Source organism: Myotis brandtii, unplaced genomic scaffold (genome assembly GCF_000412655.1).
Source record: "Myotis brandtii unplaced genomic scaffold, ASM41265v1 scaffold247, whole genome shotgun sequence".
Taxonomy (NCBI): domain Eukaryota; kingdom Metazoa; phylum Chordata; class Mammalia; order Chiroptera; family Vespertilionidae; genus Myotis; species Myotis brandtii.
In genome coordinates this window covers 492,301-510,763 of record NW_005359352.1, presented here as the reverse complement: position 1 = coordinate 510,763, position 18,463 = coordinate 492,301, and the positions used below count along the sequence as shown (strand labels likewise).

At 49.1% G+C, this 18,463-nt stretch overlaps 2 protein-coding genes and 1 long non-coding RNA gene across 11 annotated transcripts in view; 1 reads left to right on the top strand and 2 right to left on the bottom strand.

Annotated features, from left to right (window-relative positions):
- Window positions 1-1,162, bottom strand: part of LOC102243060 — a 20,170-nt gene extending 19,008 nt beyond the window's left edge. Inside the window, exon 1 of the long non-coding RNA XR_313646.2 lies at window positions 1,068-1,162. This is a non-coding gene — a long non-coding RNA (uncharacterized LOC102243060). The remainder of the gene's footprint in view (window positions 1-1,067) is intronic.
- ATP6V1C2 (ATPase, H+ transporting, lysosomal 42kDa, V1 subunit C2) overlaps window positions 1-3,871 on the top strand; it is a 30,100-nt gene extending 26,229 nt beyond the window's left edge. For 5 of the 9 annotated variants that reach the window (XM_014540551.1, XM_014540553.1, XM_014540552.1 and 2 more), the window contains 4 exons: window positions 189-286; window positions 1,170-1,245; window positions 3,160-3,292; window positions 3,584-3,871. In XM_014540551.1, the coding sequence (XP_014396037.1) occupies window positions 189-286; window positions 1,170-1,245; window positions 3,160-3,292; window positions 3,584-3,618 (342 nt within the window). In that variant the 3' untranslated portion in view covers window positions 3,619-3,871. The remainder of the gene's footprint in view (window positions 1-188; window positions 287-1,169; window positions 1,246-3,159; window positions 3,293-3,583) is intronic. The other 4 variants (XM_014540554.1, XM_014540550.1, XM_005867228.2 and 1 more) reach the window with 1 other exon arrangement.
- A 436-nt stretch (window positions 3,872-4,307) lies between these two features.
- Window positions 4,308-18,172, bottom strand: PDIA6 (protein disulfide isomerase family A, member 6). The gene is made up of 13 exons (XM_014540530.1): window positions 18,137-18,172; window positions 15,941-16,176; window positions 14,586-14,643; window positions 14,101-14,227; window positions 11,603-11,703; window positions 10,323-10,453; window positions 9,668-9,782; window positions 9,042-9,182; window positions 8,319-8,403; window positions 8,147-8,219; window positions 6,677-6,835; window positions 5,531-5,627; window positions 4,308-4,764 (listed from the first exon to the last, which is right to left on the bottom strand). The coding sequence occupies exons 1-13, from the start codon at window positions 18,170-18,172 to the stop codon at window positions 4,696-4,698; spliced, it is 1,428 nt and encodes a 475-aa protein (XP_014396016.1). The 3' UTR covers window positions 4,308-4,695.
- Between the last annotated feature and the right edge of the window lie 291 nt (window positions 18,173-18,463).

The window sequence follows — 18,463 nt, the reverse complement described above, 5'->3', positions numbered from 1 at the left end:
GCACGGTCCTGGGCCTCGCCCGGGCCTTGTGCGCCCGACTCGCTGCTTCTGCTGGCCCCGGGCGCTCCTTCTCAGCTCAGGGCTTGCTTTGTCCAACCTGCCTGGAGGTGACGAGCTGGTGACGGGCAGGTCCTTCTTGGCTCGGGGCGGCGGAGGGGCCCAGGGGTCACGGCTCCCCTTCTCTGCAGGGCCCCCTGCTGCGCTGGCTCAAGGTGAACTTCAGCGAAGCCTTTATCGCCTGGGTGCACATCAAGGCGCTGAGAGTGTTCGTGGAGTCCGTGCTCAGGTAGGTCGGCGGAGGTGCCCGTCGGGCTGTCCGGGGTGGGGTGGCCGAGAGCAGCAGCTCTGGGGCCATGGGCTCCCCTCCAGCCTCCAGGCTCAGGGCCAGGACTTCCGGGGCCCAGTAAACCCTCCCTCAGCCCCGAGGCCCCTGCTGCCAAACCACCAGCACCAAAACTTACGATACTTTTTTTTTTTAAACAAAGACAAAATAGGTTCACCGTGGAAATTTTGGAAACGATAGATAAGCACAAATAATGAATAGAAATCCCCTGAAACTTGAACAGCGAGAGAAAACACTGCTAAAGTGCAGTTTGTCTTTTGACTTTTTAAATGTACAGATGTGCATAATCCTCCTATGTATTTATGAAAACGGAGTCAAACAGGAACTATTTTTTGAAGCCTGCTTTTTGGGTGCTTGAACATGTCCCGAGTTGTGAACACATCCTGAGGTGCCCCTCCAGCCCTCCCCGCCTGCACTGCAGGTTGCCCCGGGTCCCCTCCCACCACCCACCACCCACCTGGCTGGCCAGCCCGACTCCTGCCCAAGCTGCTGCGTCTCCCGGTCCCGCCCTCCTCCCAACATAGGTTTCTGCCTACGTGGCTCCCCTCCCTCCAGCACCGTCACTGCCAGTGCTCAGCTTGGACTCCGCTGCTTCCTCACCCTCACGTCCTGCCCCCGCTGCCTCCACCCACCGCACCCTTTCACAGGCCTGCCCAGCCTGCCTTTGCTTTCTTTTCGCTCGTCTCCCACCTCAGCTTGCCCGGCTGTTGCCATGGGCTCCTACCTGGTTTTGCCCCCAGTTCATCCTCCACGTGGCTGCCAATGTGGTTTTGTCCAAACGCAGATGGAGCTGACCCTGGCTCCTCATCCTCTACCCCCATCTCAGAGGTTGGCGCCTTGGTGATGAGTCCCAGGCTGGCCCTGCTGCCGCGTTGACCAGTGTCCTGAGACAGCTGTGCGACACGAGCACTGTAAAAAGTCACGCTCAGAGTCTGTGCCGTGGGAAACGTTCCTCACGGTCCCACGCCCGCCCGTACTCAGGGCGGAGAGTTTCAAGTCTCCGTGTCCCCCAACTGGGATCGTTTATACCTAAGATTCTGCAACTTGCTTTTTTCATCTGCTCTGTATGTGTAGAGATACCAGGTCCTTTTTAAAAATGCGTTTTTATTGATTTCAGAGAGGAAGGGAGAGGGAGAGACATCAATGATGTGAGGGAATCATCGATCAGTTGCCTCCTGCACACCCCACACTGGGGACTGAGCCCAGAACCTGGGCATGTGCCCTGATCAGGAATCGAACCGGGACTTCCTGGTTCATAGGTCAACGCTCAACCACTGAGCCACAGCAGCCGGCCTTACTTGACTCTTTAAAGGCCTTCCACTTCCCAGCCTATGGAGAGATCGTAACTGAGAAAATAGATGAGCAAGTGCATTAGAGCAGCAGGGAACGTCCGCTGGCCTTTGCCCCCGTCGGTGCTGCTGCTCTGCCTTCTCCAGATGCTGCTTCTGACCTTTTCCTCCTCTGGGAGCCCAGGGGAGGGCTGGGGCTGAGCCCCGCTCTGCCTCTATCATCAGGCCTCATTGCACAGAGTAGATGCTAAATGACTGTGGACAGAGTAGCATCAAAGTGAGGACGCACTAGCTCATCTTCAGGGTCAGTGAGCCGGGGTGGTCAGCTGGATGAACCGGACGGGGCCTCAGGCGGGGCTGTGGTGGGACTGCTGAGGGGGCCGGGGGCTAGCGCATCGGCCTGGACCCTGAGCGCGGTCTCAATAGGAACACGTTAGGGAATCCTCCATGATGACTGACGTATGGAGTTCACCTAGGGAGGGACCACCTCAGGGACCCCCGGCATTTAAGGAGTGGCGGCCGAGAAGCCCCTGAGGAAGTGAGACGGGAGAGGGTGCTGGAGGGCCAGGGAGGGGAAGCTTCAGGTGCTGATGTCCCTGGTGTGAGAAGCTAAAGGCAAAGGATGACTGAGTGACACAGATCGTGGTGACAGGACACTGGACACTAAAGTTTGGACCAGGAGTTGTAGGGAGTTGAAGTTTTTGTTTGGAACAAGGCACGATGGCGATGTAAAGGGGAGGAGAAAGGCTGGACCCTGCAGCAGTGGGCGGCACTGCCAACCCGTACGGGTTGCAGGGGAAGGTAGGCCTGACGCCTGGTTACACGGGACGCCATTACCGACAGCCCACTTCCCCGGTCCCGTTGACTTCCCTTTCTGCAGCTCAAATACATTTCAGTATTTCAGGGTACACGGCATCAGAAGCCAGAAGTGAGGGCTGGCAAAGTGTGGGAGCCAGGGGGAATTTACGGACACTGGGAAATAAAAACTAAGGAGTAGTAACAGGTTTTGGCCACACGAGTCGCTGCGCGTCGGGCAAGTCCAAGGGTTTGATCCTTTACAGACTTGCATAGCTGGCGCGGGGACAGGAAGGCGCGTGGTGAGCAGTATGGACCCAGGCGTGCCAAGTCCATTCAAAGCCTCTGTCCACAGAAACTCAGGAGAAGGAACGAACAAGCTTGATAAACCAGCTGGGTCCAGCCAGTGCTTTGGGTCAGAACAGTCCGTCAAATTGCCTGTTTACCCCACGCACTCCCCACCTAGTGGCCACCAGGGCTGGGCTGACCTCCCGGCTCCCCAGTCAACAACCCTCCTGTCAGAAGCAGGCCAGCGTGTTGTAGGGATTTGTCTAGTCAGAAGGACCTGGTAATCTGTTTCTCCCAACCCTGGCCATGCTGCTCGACGAGCTTTCTTTTCTCAAGCTGGGCTGGTGGCAGCTCTGCAGTAGAGCCTGCTTAGTTCCCGTCCAGCTCCCTGTCCCCACACTTGCCTCGGAGTAACCTACTCACACAGCTTGTCTGTCCGGGAAGGTATGGACTCCCGGTGAATTTTCAGGCTGTGCTCCTCCAGCCTCAAAAGAAGTCGTCCACCAAGCGTTTGCGAGAGGTTCTGAACTCCGTCTTCAAACACCTGGACGAAGTGGCAGCTGCCAGCATGTTGGATGTAGGTATCCGACGTGGAAACAGCCCGTCTACAGCCTGGGTCAGCCTCTCCATGTGGTGCAAACGTTCCCAAAATGGTGCTTGCCAGGCTCTTGTGAGAATCTACCTTTCACAAGTAGGGAAGTGTGAAGGCTGTGTGTGTGTGTGTGTGTGTGTGTGTGTGTGGCGGGGTGGGGGTGGTGTTGGGGTGGGAGCTGTGCAGGGCAGAGCAGGCGGTCAGTGCCTAGAGCTTCCTCAAAAAGGTAAAGATAAAACCGGTTTGTGCACTTAGAACATGACGTCTTTTTTGCAGGCAGCTATGGATATCCCTGGGTTGCAACTCAATAACCAAGACTACTTTCCTTACGTCTACTTCCGCATCGACCTCAGTCTTCTCGACTAGCACGCCGAGCGGGCGCCGCTCAGCTCCTGTCATGCGGACGACATGACGGACGCTCCTTTCCCTCCGCAGAAGTTCGTCTCCTACAGGACTTAGATTTTCAGAGAAATGGCTCACAGAAGTTGCTCACTGTTGTATTTATTTTTTGTAAGTTACAATAAAGAAGTGCTCAGTCCTTCCAATGGGCTCTTCACTTACATCCTAACATAATCCACACTTCCTTTTTCTGAATGTTTTACATGGATGGGGACTGCTTAGCAAGGGCCACCTGCTGCTGTCTGTCTTAAGGGACGCTCTGTGAGGACTTAGTAGCAACACTGAAAACCGTGCGCTAACTGTACAACCAGCTGCAGCCCCCGCCGTCGCTGCTGGTGGCCCCACGCGCGGTGGGGCCTGAGCCGTTCCCACTGCGGGGCTGCCTGTCGTCCTCTCTGTGAACTCGCTCTCCACTTCACAGGCCCGGGGAGACTGGCCTGCAGCCACGGGGAATGTGTGCTGTGCGGCATCCAGATGGCGTCATCCGTCACACGTTCTTAGAAAGGAAAGACCTCAGGGCCAGGCCGTCATCACCAGATCAATTGACTGGCTGAGCAGCAGGCTCTGAATTTATGACGGGGACACTAATTTCATACATTTGTTGGCATTGTCCAAAATATTGTTTTATTCTTTCATGGAAAAGCCATTAATATTCAAATGAAAGAATCACATTAAAAAAACTGACATAAGAAACAGCCTCCAAGAACACCCCAGCAGCAGTCAGAGGGAGGGAAAGTGTTTCAACAGCCCAGCAGTTTTCTTCAAAATAGTACTTGACAGAAGCCACCCCATCCACTGGCTACAATTCATAGAATTTTTCATTGTTTTCTTGAGATGCAAAAGTTCATTGTTGCAGTGTTTTCAAATGACCAATCAAGTGCTACTTCTTGGTTACAAGGCCACAGTAGATGCATCTGATTGCAGAGAACGTTCCTCCACTGCTGGAAACATCTGCTCCCAAGAAAAGAAGGCGCAAGTTGTGCTGAGCCTCACAACTCGTCTTTCTCCAAGTCGTCCAGCTCCACGTCACTGAGGTCAATGTCGTCTTCCACAGGAAGCTGCAAAACAGGGAACCACATCAGGCCCGCAGTCAGGCACAGGCATAGGCGGCCCTGGAGGTCGCAGTCTCCGCTCACAGAGGAGGAATGATCCCGAGGCGCTCCGGACCACACCAGCTCCTGCCCGACCCAGGTCTACTCTACAGCTGGGCGAGAAGCTGAGAACATAGGGAACATGGCTCTACTGGCACTCTTCAGCTTGGCCTTCGAGGAGGGCGGGCAGAATGTGCCAGAATAAAGGCTCATTTCAAAGCTGTGACTTTCCATTTCTGTAAGGCAGGTGCATGAATTCAAGGTTCATGTTCACTCTGGGGTGCTGTCCGGAAAGCAACCTCATTATGGCCTGATCTTGGGGTCTATGTTAAGCAAACCAAATCCACGTAGTCCTATTCACAGGGGGGATGGGATGAGGCCCTGAAAGGAGGGACCTCCCTGAGGCTGTGATGTTTCTGGCGTCAGGTGAAGGCTTAGGTCCGGACGCGGCCCCTTTCCCAGGGGGGCCGAGGGCTGGCTCCCTCCCCTTCCCCTCCCACCCCCCGAAAATTCTGGTCGACCAGCATTCCCCAAAACAGAAGGCCGCGGTTGACCAGATGTCCCGGCCCAGACTTCATTTCCGGTGGGGGTCTGTGAGAGAGCGGGTCGTTCCGACGGAAAGGATTCGGTTCACAAGCAGCAAAGATGCGCAGGGACCGGGAAGGTAAAAAGAGGATGGCGTCCCCGTCACGAGTCCTGCGCACACAGCCTCCCGCCCCGTCCCGGGACTCACCTCGCCATCCTTGCCGTCCCAAGGCTCTCTGGTGCTGATGGCGGGGAAAGCGCCCCCTCCTACAGGTGCTGTAGATCCTCGCCCAAAAGAGAGCTCCCTTGGGGGAAACAGCCAAACAAGTGCAGGCGTTAGAGGGACTGTGGTGCACGGGGAGCCAGCTGTAGAGGATGGTCTGCCACTTGCTCATGCAGACACCCCCCCGGGACACGCCATGAACTGCACTGCCTGTTCAAGCAGGACCACCGCACACCAGGCCTGGAATCCACCGGGCTCAGCGTCAGACAGAGCGGCTCATTTAACAAACAGCACGTGTATTTTGCTAAAATACAAATTATGTAAAACTACCAAGTTGAGAGTTAAGCCCCAGAAAGGTTGTGTGAAAGACGGCAATTCCATTTCTCTCCTCGGTCCCACAGCGAGCTGAGGCCCTGCCGTGAACAGGAGCCCGACTCCGCAGGCCCCGTGACCGACCCACGGACAGTGCCAGCACTTCCCTCGCCGCTCGGCTTCAGGGAGACGCAAGCCCTGCCTCTGGCAGGCGCTGGGAGAGAACAGGCCCGGGAAGACCGCAGGCTGGGAACCGGCTGCTGTACAGGAGCCTCGAGTGTGCTCTGGTGAAGGGCGCTGGCATGTGGGCTTGGGAAACCCCAAAGGATAGATACTACGTTTCCTATGGGTGCTTGACAGCCGCTATCTGCACGTGGGAAAGTGGGGAAACGTAATTGCTACTCTGCCTGTTTTACAGTAACACCATTCTGAAATAACTACACGCTAAGACCAATGCCCAGAAATGGCAACCGGATCATCTGAGGTCAAGGGCACCAAGCACGCTCGGGTGGGAATGGGGGAGACAGGCTGCTTCCCGCCCATGAGACCTTGACGAGAATCAGGAAGAGCCCAGTATCAACTGAACAGAACGACGAGGTGACCAGAGAACAGGGAAGCATGGGCATCAACTGCTACTGCAGAATATTCCCACGGAAAAAGCAACTGAAAAGCTCAAATGTATAAACTTCTAAGTCTCTGATGTCAAATACAAAATAATTCCACTTATTGCCTGTTCTACATCAACCCAGTTTCGAATCAAAACCCACAGCAAAAACAAGCAGACAAAACAAAAACAACTCAAAAGGGCAAAAAGGTTACCTGAGAAACTCGTTAATGCCTTGCTCACTGAAAGACCCTTTCAGAAGAGCGAACTTCATCTTGCGCGCGTTAATGGCCGCCATGGCGGGGTAGCCAAACCCCCCGATCCCCAGTGCGTTCTCCAGCTCAGACTGCGCGCCAGCTTCCGTCCACAGCCACCTAGGAAGGCAGACTGGTTTCAGGGCAAAAGCCCCTTTCAATTCAGTTAGACCCTAACTAGCAGATCTTGATTAAAGAACAAAAGACTACACTTCAAATATTTTATGGATGAAATAAATGAGAACAAAAGGTAAGTTTTAAAAAATAATGTATTCTATATGTGCTCCTGAGTAATTCAGTTCCTCCCTCAAGTTTCCTACACCCCAACTCCAGAAGTCCCCCAAATGGACTGGCCTACCTGTAAGCCAGTTTCTCCCCCCACCCCCGTCTCCAAAATATTGTCAACTAAGCCTCATGAACTTTCTGTGTTTGTTACCAATATCATTTAGGTAATTATGTATGTATCATTTAGGTAGTTATAACACATGTAATAACTACTTTTTAAAAAGTTATGGATATGTCATCATTATCCAATACATACAGAGTGGTGCAAAAGTAGGTTTACAGCTGTTCATATGGGAAATATACAATTAGTAAATAATGCAGGAATAAACTGTTTCATGTACTCACAACTCTAAACCGACTTTTGCCCCACCCTGTATAACAATGTTCAACCAACCCGGCTGGCTTGGCTCAGTGGTTGAGCGTCGAACCAATGAACCAGGTCACAGTTCGATTCCTGGTCAGGGCACATGCCTGGGTTGGGGACTCAATCTCCAGTGTGGGGTGTGCAGGAGGCAGATCAATGATTCTCTCTCATCACTGATCTTTCTATCTCTCTCCCCCTTTCTCTTCCTCTCAGAAATCAATAAAAATATATTTAATTTTGTAAAAAATGCTCAACCAAATTTCTTAACTTCTACAAAGGTCAAAATGAAAAACTACAGCAGGCGGCCTTCTGTAGGCACACAATAAATGCTTGCTGAACTAACAGGAAGTACAAAGCACAGTGAGAGTGACAGCAGGGGGACTGCAACAAAGGACGAGGATGAAAAACCAAAAGATAAAGGGAGGAGACAGAGGCATCCTTTGTTTTAAAAACGTGTCTAGATCTGGCGTTGCAGGGGAGGGTACAGAAGCACCTGTTTCTTCCTCCTTATCTAGCCTTCGAGGCCATGCTAGAATTCAACTATGTTACTAATTAAGTTTTTGCTTGCTAGCCTGGGACCCCAACCACCATTTAAACTACAATTCATATGAGAAAAAGTATGCTACAAATAACTGCCTTATAAGTAAGAAACCTGCAGTACTGCTTTTCTTCCTAAATGACACAAACATGAACCCATCCTAAGAAAACGGAGGGAGCCACACCCTTTCAGGAAGCACCACCCTCTCCTGCCCACATGGGAGGGACTAAGTTCAGTAACTTACCCCCACATTTTCTTCTTGTATTTGTCTGCCAATTTCAGAAGAACTTCCAAATAAGAATTTCTGCCTGCCGCTCCTGATTGAAACAAACAAAAATTGTAAAGACAGAAATAAAGGAGTAGCATGAATTGCTTTAGAAAATGTTCTCAGAGCAGCGAGTTCCTGTTCAGCGTACCCGTGTCGAGAATGTGGGGCAGGACGGCCACCACACAGAGCTGGTGCTCCTCACACGTCTTCTTGGCCACGTCCTCACTGATGATCTGGGAGCCGGCAGACAGGGACGGAGAGAGAGCCTTAGCACCATCACTTCCATTACAGAGCGGAGCAGGAGTCTCCCAGGGACACTTCCTGCTGCTCCCGAGCCACCACCAGCCCCGCTTCAGAGGCTCCGTGACGGGTCCTCAGCCGTCTGGGGTGCTGAGGACTCGCACCCACAGTCTCTGAAGTCAGAATGCTGGGCGCTGCCTGGCTCTGACATTTATGCGCATCATATATTTTTATGAATTTGCAGCTCCCCGTGCCTCAGTTTCCTCATATGTTAAATGGAGATTAAAAACAGTATTTACTGCTAAGTGTTCCTGTGAGAATTGAATGAGGGAAATCTGCATAAAAGCAGAACAGTGCCTAGTACATAGCTCAGTGCTCAATACTGCTGGCTATCACTCTCGAATGAGAAGGAAAGGCCCATTCTATTGGTGAGCAGCTCAGGTGTGCTTTCTCAGTGCAATGATCTCAGCGCTAACGTTAGGAAAAGCAGCGATTTATCCGACAGGTTTTGCCCATTTGAAAGCACAGAAACACTTTAAAGGGGATTTTAAAGGAGAGTCAATTTGAAGAGGCCTACTGCCCCCCTCCCGTCAGACGAAGGCGTCCCTCCCTGTGCGACCGGCCTGCTGACCTCGAGCAGCTCAGGAGGCGGAGCGTTATCAGAAAACAGGTCCAGGGCCCGGGAGACGATGTCAGATCTTGTCCGCCCCCCGTCATAATCCACAGGAGACTCGCCTTTCTGGAATATCTTGATTGTAGGAAATCCCCTAATCTATTAAAGATCAAATGAGCATTTAATAAGAAGCAAGGTAATCTTTATGGTTTCTGAAACCACCTTCTGAGTAATTTAAGGTGAAAAATATTCCCAGCCTGCATTGGTGTCCAAGGATGACACACAGGGAGTGTGTAAGTCAGGGGGTTTAACAATCTGATGCAGGGCGTGGCCAGGTCTTATTCAAACCCTGGATATACACGTAACGTATCTGCTCTAGAACAAATGGACCCACTCAAAAGCCCTACGAACAACTTGCACACGCGTGGGAAAGCTAAAGGCCCACACTAGGCGCACAGGGACAGTGGAATCCTGGGAGGGAGAGCTCCCAGACTCACTACTTATTAGTTACAACAACAAGTGGCTTAATTTCTTCATGACAAGAAGACGAAACACCCCCTCCTCCCACACGGAGGCCTGGTGTTCTGGGTAAAGCAACAGGGAAAAGGCGAGTATTTCACAAAGAGAAAGCCTGATAAACGTACCCCATACCGGCCGGTCAGCATCTGATTGGCCGTGGCGTCCACAGCCGCCAGCTTCACCTTCCCTTTCGTTTGCTCTTTCACCTCTGTGGCTGCCGCGGCCCATTCTGGCTCTAGGCTGCAAACAAATAGCCTCATCTCAGCACAGAGACTTTAACTGAGGGCGCGTTTCCGCCCGCCCAGTGACGTCACACTTGGAAAACATTTTCCGTAGATTTATGAAAGACATGATGTGTCCTTCCCATGAGCTTCCCAGTCCTTCGTCACTCCCCCCTAGTTTGACTGCTTAGCTCTGTTAACCTTTGAAAATCTGACAGAGGAAACTCCTGGGACTAAAGCCAATGTTTATCGCTCGTTTAGAGTCAGAGCATTTTGGGAGGAGATACTGGTTATATCTATGATCTGGTTCAGCTTTTCAAAGGGAGTTACACACTCACTTATATGTGGAATCTAAACACACACACACACACACACACACACACACACGCAACAAGCTCCTTGACACAGGGAACAGATTGGTGGTTGCTATAGGCAGGGGGCGGGGTGGGCGAAGACGAAGAGAGTAAAACACAAAAACAAAAACAGAAAACCCCAAAGCGAGCCCGAAAATTGTATTGAAAACTCTGACTTAGGAAAGGACTTGGTTCAGAGCACTTACTTTTTGCAGTGTCCACACCAGGGGGCGTAAAACTCAACCATCCAAACGTCTTCACTGTCAAGAACATTCTTGTCAAAGCTGTCATCTGTCAGCTCGATCACGTCTTTCTTACTTGAACTTTCACTTCGACCCTGTCATTGTGACATCAAACATTAAACTACGCAGTGGCCAAAAGAACAGGATCCCTATTCTGAACGCACCGATAACTAAACCGCCTCTACATTTTAACGTTTTTTGAGTTTTTCTTTCAAGTAAAAACTTTCTCAAATGAGGACACTGTGTAATATCATTTTTGCTGGATAAACAATATTTAGTTTCAAACAGTTACCTGTAGTACATTCAGTATAACACAACAGGGATCTAAATTCGGTCCCTTGCTGTTTGTCTAAGAGAAACTTCAGCCTGGCTCAAAGAATCACCTTACAACACGATTCTAATTCAGACTCAGGCTCACTGCTGGCTGCCCCAGGATGCCGCACATCACTACCGTTACCACCTTTTCACAGTCTCTGCCACTGAAGAAAAATAAAGTAACTCCCCCCTTCCTTTTCTCAAGTGCTTTTCTTCAGTGCCGACCCTGAGAAACCGTGAGCGCTGCTACCTTGCTTCTGCTGCCTGGGCCCGAGCCCAGAGCTAGGGGGCGACTGCTCATTCAGTGACCAAGCCTGAGATGAAGGCAAGGGCACCAAGAGGAGCAGAGGGCCCTTTATCTACATTTATCAGGGAACCCAATGCCCTTCACAAGATTATAAGCATCTGATGGCTAAACGTCTCATCTCATACCAGGGCATCTGAAACACCAAGCCATAGAACAGGAACTTCTTTCTCCTCTTCCCTATGCATTTATGGCATTTATGGAGAATTTCCCATGGATCTGGGCTCACTGCCCCGGATTTGGGCCGAGAGGGCACCCACATTTCCCCTGTGCCGTCGATCGGAGGAGCTGGGCCCTCTCTGTGCCTGTGGGCGTGGCCTGGCGCTCTCCCTCTGCGCCCACTCCTCTCCAGCCCCGGGCCCAGGAGGCCTCTCTGGGGCTGGCTCTTGGCTGGCGGGTGGGCAGGGTGCCCTGGGACTGACAGGCTACCATGACGGAGGTTCTGAGGCAGCCAAATGAGCAAGCTGGAGGGCTGACTCCCTCTGGGTCAGGGGGCCCAACCTCCTATTATTTTTTTAAAAAAAGCTCACCAATCTGCAGTATTTAAGAAAGAAACCTATCTTCCGCCAAGGGTGCACTCAGGCTTCACCATCATCACACAGGAGAGCCGACCCCGGAGCCTTACCTGTCTTCCCGAGCTGTATCCCCTGCCCCCCAGGCGGTCCTTGATGAGCTGGCGCAGGGCACTGAGAGCGGCATCCACGATGGCGTCCGCAGTCCTGCCACCTGCAGGTACAAGGCATCAGCAGAGCAGTGGGCGGCTGCACGCCCCGAGCCCAGGCCCTGCAGCTAAGACTCAAGAATGACACCAGCCTTCGGAAGTCTGCGATTTCTAAGGCAAAACTCAAATAAAATCACTTCAGAAAGTTTCATCTTCCTCTTTTTCTTACAGAATTTCCTAATCAAACTGCCTAGAGCAGTGGTTCTCAACCTTGGCTGCACGTTAGAATCACCTGGGAATCTTTTTAAAATGCTGATTTCTGGGCCTCATCCTCCGGAAATTCTGTTTCTTTGTTACCAATGTTGTGGCCCCACCCCATAACAAAGAAACAGATTTTCCGGAGGATGAGGCCCAGAAATCAGCATTTTAAAAAGATTCCCAGGTGATTCTAATGTGCAGCCAAGGTTGGGAACCACTACTGTAGCCAGTGGTCGGCAAACTGCACCTTGGCAAACCGCAGCTCGTGAGCCACATGCGGCTCTTTGGCCCCTTCAGTGTGGCTCTTCCACAAAATACCGACTTCTGCTCATGGGCCACGAAGTTTCAATCGCACTGTACGTGCGTGCCCGCACGTGGTATTTTGTGGAAGAGCCACACTCAAGGGGCCAAAGAGCTGCATGTGGCTCGCGAGTTGCGGTTTGCCGACCACGGCTCTAGACCAAGAGTCCACAAATTCTTACTTTACTTACAAAACAGGCAGCAAGCCAAATGCAAAATGCAACCCCTACTCTAAACACTTGATTTTTGCAAGTTAGCAAAGCAAATTATTATTCTGAAGCAGAAAGCAGATGTTTATTCAGAAAAATGAAACTGATCATCTGACGAAAGTTCAGAGCTGGGGTCTGGAAGAAAGGGGGTGTGTAAGGCCTCGCTGCAGGATTTTGCTCCACAGCGTGGTGACGAGCCAGCAACACTGTCTTTACCACATCACAGGCTTTACATGTATGAGTTCAGGGGTAAAACAGGTTTTCACGCGCCATTTCACAGACAAGCAGCAGGTCCAGGAGTGAAGCGTTCTATTTAGTTACGAAGCCAGTGTGATGAGGCCAACGTAAAGCCAGGCTGCTGCCAGCAAGTTCCTCTCTCCAGACCCTGCCCTCCCTCGAGTTCCCTTCCTGAGAAGGGCCTACCAGCTGGACCCAGGCGGCCACCAGCAGAGATGCTACAGCAACACCTTGCTTGACTGGGATGCTGGTTCTCCTCCCCCCGCCCCCCAAACTTGTTTTGCTCACATAAAGCAACACCGACTAACTCTAAGTTGTCACTTTATGGCCCATGTAATGAAATCTTAAAAAAAAATGATCAGATGAGCCATAATTTAAACTTAAATACATCATACCCAATGCTTTTTATTAGGACCACAAACATAGCCCAACCTAGCAACTCTGATTATCTTACATGTGATGATGATGTGCCTGTGATATTCTAAATGCAATAGGACCATTGCATAAAAGAACCCACAGGGTAACTAAAATAACATTTAGCTTTGAGAGTCTGGAGCCAGAATTCTCTCCTCAGCTGCCTCAGTGACTAAGAGCAGAGACTCACGATTTACTTATCTACAAAGCAGGGAGACTTTGTAGTTACTTCTCAATAGTCTGGGAGACTAAGTAAAACCTTTAATACTATATGTTTACAAGACAAAGATTCATGGGCAAAATACTCTATCGTAACATCAACAGTTTAAAATGACTCTCAAATTACAAGCCTTCTTTCTGCCACATGGCTCTGCGAGACCCTTTCCTACAGTTAGAGGGCAGAGAGCTCACAGCAAGAAAACATTTGTGGCCCTGGCCGGTGTGCTCAGTGGTTAGAGCGCCGGCTTGTGCACCAAAGGATCATGAGTTCGATCTCCGGCCCGTCAGGGAGTGTGCAGGAGGCAACCAATCAATGCGTCTCTCACTTCGATGTTTCTCTCTCTTCCCACCTCCCCCTTCCTTCCACTCTCTCTCTCTAAAAAAAAAAAAAAAAAAAAAAAATCAATGAGGAAAATATCCTCAGGAGAGGATTAACAAAAACAACAACAAAAAACCACTTGAAAATCTTTATTCAGTATCAAGTAACTGTGAAGTACTAAGTAGCTAGTATTTTTTTTTTCGTTATAAAAAGAAAGACAAGAGGGAAGCACAGAACATCATCACTCTATCGCTGCAAAGGCCGTGTGGGCTAAGCCAAATGAACGACAACAAACAACTTTTTACCTGCATGACACCCATTTAAGCTTCAGAACCAACCAGAAGAGGTAGGAATCGCTCTGTGCCATTGCAGGGCTAAGGAGGTTTAGGCACAAAGAGGCTGAGGCAGCAGGACTAGCAAGTTAGAGAACCCTCGTTTTCTCCTATTGTCCCCCCACCTGCTCAAATGAAAATGCCAGCCAGGGAAGGAGGTAGCCAAGTCCTTACCCTGATAATCTTCTGGTCTGTTTTTGTTGGATCCGAAAATCTTGATGGTGGGGAACCCCTGCACCCCATACTGGCCTCCGAGGGACTGATGCTTATCCGCGTCCACAGCACCCACCTTCACGACACCCTGTGGAAACGCGAGAGAGCTGTCTACTTGCAGCTGCAGCCGAGTCCACTAGAACCAGCATCTGATTCACGTCAACATCACAGATAACAAAGGGCTTTACACACAGAGCAAGCGAGGGCTTCAGTCTGGGAAACCATTCCCAAGAGGAACGATGAGTGAAACACAAATTCGCCCATGAAACAGAACTGACAGACAACATAAAAATTAAAATGGACAGTATACCTTTGCTTCCTAGATCATTTGGGCATCAAAACAAGGGTTTTGAGCTTTAATATGCAAATTAGTTTCCTATTATGCATTAACTCATTAGCATGAATTGCAACATACACAAATGAATGTGGACATCTCAAAAACTTACTTTTAATGCAGTTGCTACTTTCTTCCATTCTGGTGTTAACCGTTGGCAGTGGCCACACCTTTTAGGAGATAAAAACACAAATAAGGCAACAGTTAAAGTCTTTGATCCCCAATTCAAAAATCACCCACCAACAGTCTACTGAGTGACAGGCCCGGGGGATGGCTTACAGAGAGTACAAGCATCAATAAACAGGAACCTGAAGAGCTCACCTTTTTATGACTTTACTAAAATCCTGTTTCATCTCAGAACTTTAAAGTGTTTCCTAATTACTGCTCAATTAAATTCCATTCAGTTTGAACAAACTCTAGCATTCCTGACTCCACACCAGAGACTAAACTTTAGCGAGCCTCAATGTGTGGCTCCAGCTGTACGGCAGTGTGGCAGCATCACCTTCTAAGGTAGAGGGCTTCTGCCTGTATTTGCTGCACTGGATATTAAGTGAAATATTTCATGGGGACTGGATATTAAGTGAAATATTTCATGGGGACTGGACATTAAGTGAAATATTTCATGAGGACCGGTATTATGTTTCCGAAACTCAGCTTTATGGTCTTCCACAGGAAAAACTAAAGCAACAGTGGAAACCTCCCATCAGGCAGACCTCGGGGGAATGCGCCTGCCTATCCTGTGTGAGCGTCGAAGGCACAGCTCACTCCTCAGAGGACACCCTGGGTCTCAGGTCAGCAGCAGCTCCCCTGCAGGTGCACTCGGTGGGAGTCGGGTCCCCCCCAGGACACGCGTGGCCTGCCCGTTCCCAGCTGTGAGTCTCCTGCCACTTCGCACCGCTCCCACTGACCGTCTCTACACTTCTATTTGTTGGGTTTTGTTTTGTTTTCATTAAATGTTTTAACTACATACTGTATTCTGACTATATATATAATTGTACACCATTAACGTCAATAGTAATTACATCTTCACCCCACGAGGGTTTTTTCCAACAATGAATGTAAAGCAAGACAATAACTTACGTATTTCTGGGAGCAGCCCTCCTCAAGAAACAGAATGGAGTCCATCACTGGCCCTTCCCTCTCCTTTGCCCAACGTTCTTTCTTTAGTTCCCCTCCTGTCCCCATCCTACTTACCTCATTGTAAGGATAAACCATCTTGAATTTTAAGTTTCTTTTCCTTTTCTTGCAACATTAGCTACTTCACCCCCCCCCCCCCCCCCCACACACACACACTTGGCTCAATCTCCATGGCCCTTAATAAACAATCCTTTGTGGAGTCTCCCACGTCTACTTCTTCTAACAAGGAGTAAAGTAGGTAAACTAGATGGCCGAACAAAATCGCATTTTATTTAGCATCTTTCCTTCTAAAGTACCACAAACAACAGAGAACTATTTTATAATACTTACCATGGAGCAAAGAATTCTACGAACCACAAACTATTACTTTGAATAACTTCTTGGTTGAAATTTGATGGAGTTAATTCGATTACATCATCACTAGAGGAATACAGCCCGTTCACTGTTAGAAAGAAGGTGCAGCTCACCAGACCTGGAGAAACCACCAAAAGCAGGTCATTAGCAGCAGGAAACCCAGGCGGCCAGGCTTCTCCCACTGACCAAGGCCCTTCGCACTGGAGGACGGCCTGGGTCGGTCCCTCCTAACCCTGTGCCCCTCCCTCCCTGCTGCTGTCGGAGCCCCTAGAATTCTCCTCCCACTGGCGCAGTCCACACTCTCCTCTCTGGAGATGCACTGGAAAACGATTCAAACATTATTCTAGTGCCTTCATTCTCTATACCCACCCTACGAGGTAGCACTACTATTGCCATTTTATGGGCCAGGACACTGAGACACTGGGAGGCTACATCTAGCTGTGAGCTTGGGTAGCCCACGCAGTATTTGTTCCTTGTGTTATTCAGTTGCCATATCAGCATGCCCTCTTTATTTTTTTTAATTTTATTGTTTAAAGTATTACAAATAGTGGTACATGTCTCCTTTTTTCCACCCATTGACCTTCCCCTGGCCTCCCCTATCCCCCGGCACATGCCCTCAGTCCCCCCCACCCCGCCCAAGTGTCTTGTGTCCATTGGTTACGCTTATATCCATGCATCCAAGTCCTTCGGTTGATCTCTTACCTCCCCCCGCCCCCAACACTCCCCAGCCTTCCCACATGCCATCTTTATTAAAGCCTTTTTTCTTAATTGAAGGAAAAAATAATTATTTGTTTCCCTTACTAGACTGGGACTCTCTCAAGGGCAATGGCCATTTTAATACTTTTATTTCTACTACACTATCAAATGGCACATCACCAGGCACTCACGATGTTGCTGGATGAGCTTACAAAGATTTTTCATGTGATTAGTGGTATAAAGCAAACAGTCTATTGTGTCATAACGGCATCGTTTAGCTACACTGTGGACCAAGTGTATTTTTGTTAGTCACTCTAGGAACTCAATGCAATTTTTAACAACTATATTTAAAAAAAAAAACAAGTTCTGAACTGGCTTACAAGTATTTTAAGAACTCAAGTCTTTTAAATTGGTAATACTATCAAAACTGTACCTCCTCCTTTAAAATTCATATATAATTTTGTTTTTAAATTACATTGTTTTACACCTGAAGAACAATGCTAAATAAGAGATTGTTCTTGATTTTAAGAGGAATATTTTCCCATATGCATGATGCTGGCTTTTGAGTTGAAACAGATAAACTATGTCATTAATGAAATTTCTATTACTGACTTTTCAGCATCTATGAGAATTATCATATAATTTCTTTTAATCTGTTGATAAAACGAATGAAAAGTGAGTGACCCAGTCACAGTTTCAAATGGAACTTTTTAAATAACTCAATGGTAAATTTCTTCTGGAATTAATTGTTCTATTGCTGAATATTCCACCTAATACTTACGTAGCACTTTCTATTTTCAAATCACTTACAAACACATCAGATCACTTGATTTTTCGCAGCATCACTAACTAGAGACGAGAACCATCCTTACTGTAAAGGGCAGAGTGAGACCAAGGCCCATCTACGGGCATGCATGTAGGTGGCAGAGCAGCTCTCTGAATTACCAGGAGAGCAGGTCACATAAGCCGAGGGAAAGGTGGACTGGGCAACAGCAACAAATGCTACTGAGAGCTTAAGCAGGAAAGACGGAAAACTGCATCGGGTCTAGTGACAAAGTTTAGTGACAAAGACCATCGGGCCCCGGCAGCGGTGGTGGAGGAGTGAGAATAAGCAGCAGGCAGTCTACAGAAGATCGGAGTAGGAGGGGACACGTTGGGGAAAACAATACAGTTAACTGTCAACAAGTTTCATTATGAAGAGCACAGAACGCAAGCAAATGTGGGGTAGAAGGATGGTTTCTTTTTAAAGGTGGGAGTGAACCGAGCAAGAAAGGGAAGGCACATGTGGTGGGAGAACGGCTAAAGTACAGGGAATCATGAACAAAATGCAATGCCCACAGTCAGGAGGAGGGGCGTGAACACAGCCTGTGACAGATGGACCATCCCGTTGGGGACTGTAGCCTGAAGAGGACTGTACAGTCTTTATTCCATTTCAAGAGGCGGGGAAGGGTGAGTGTGAATGAAGAACAGACCAACCAAAGTGGCTCCCTCGATAACTGTGCTGCCCAACATGGTAGCCATTAGCCACACATGGCTACCCCACGCTGAGATGTGTTATGGGTGTAAAAAACACACTGCATTTCAAAAACTTGGTAGGAAAGAAAATTTAAACATATCTCATTAATATTTTTTATATTGACTACATGCTGAAATAGTATTTTAGACATATTGGGTAAATAAATATATATGAAAACAAATTTCACTCATTTTTTTGCCTTTTTAATGTGGCTACTAGAAAATTTTTAATTACTTAAGTTTGCATTAAATTTCGATTGGCTGGTGCTGCTCAGTAATTTTTTCATT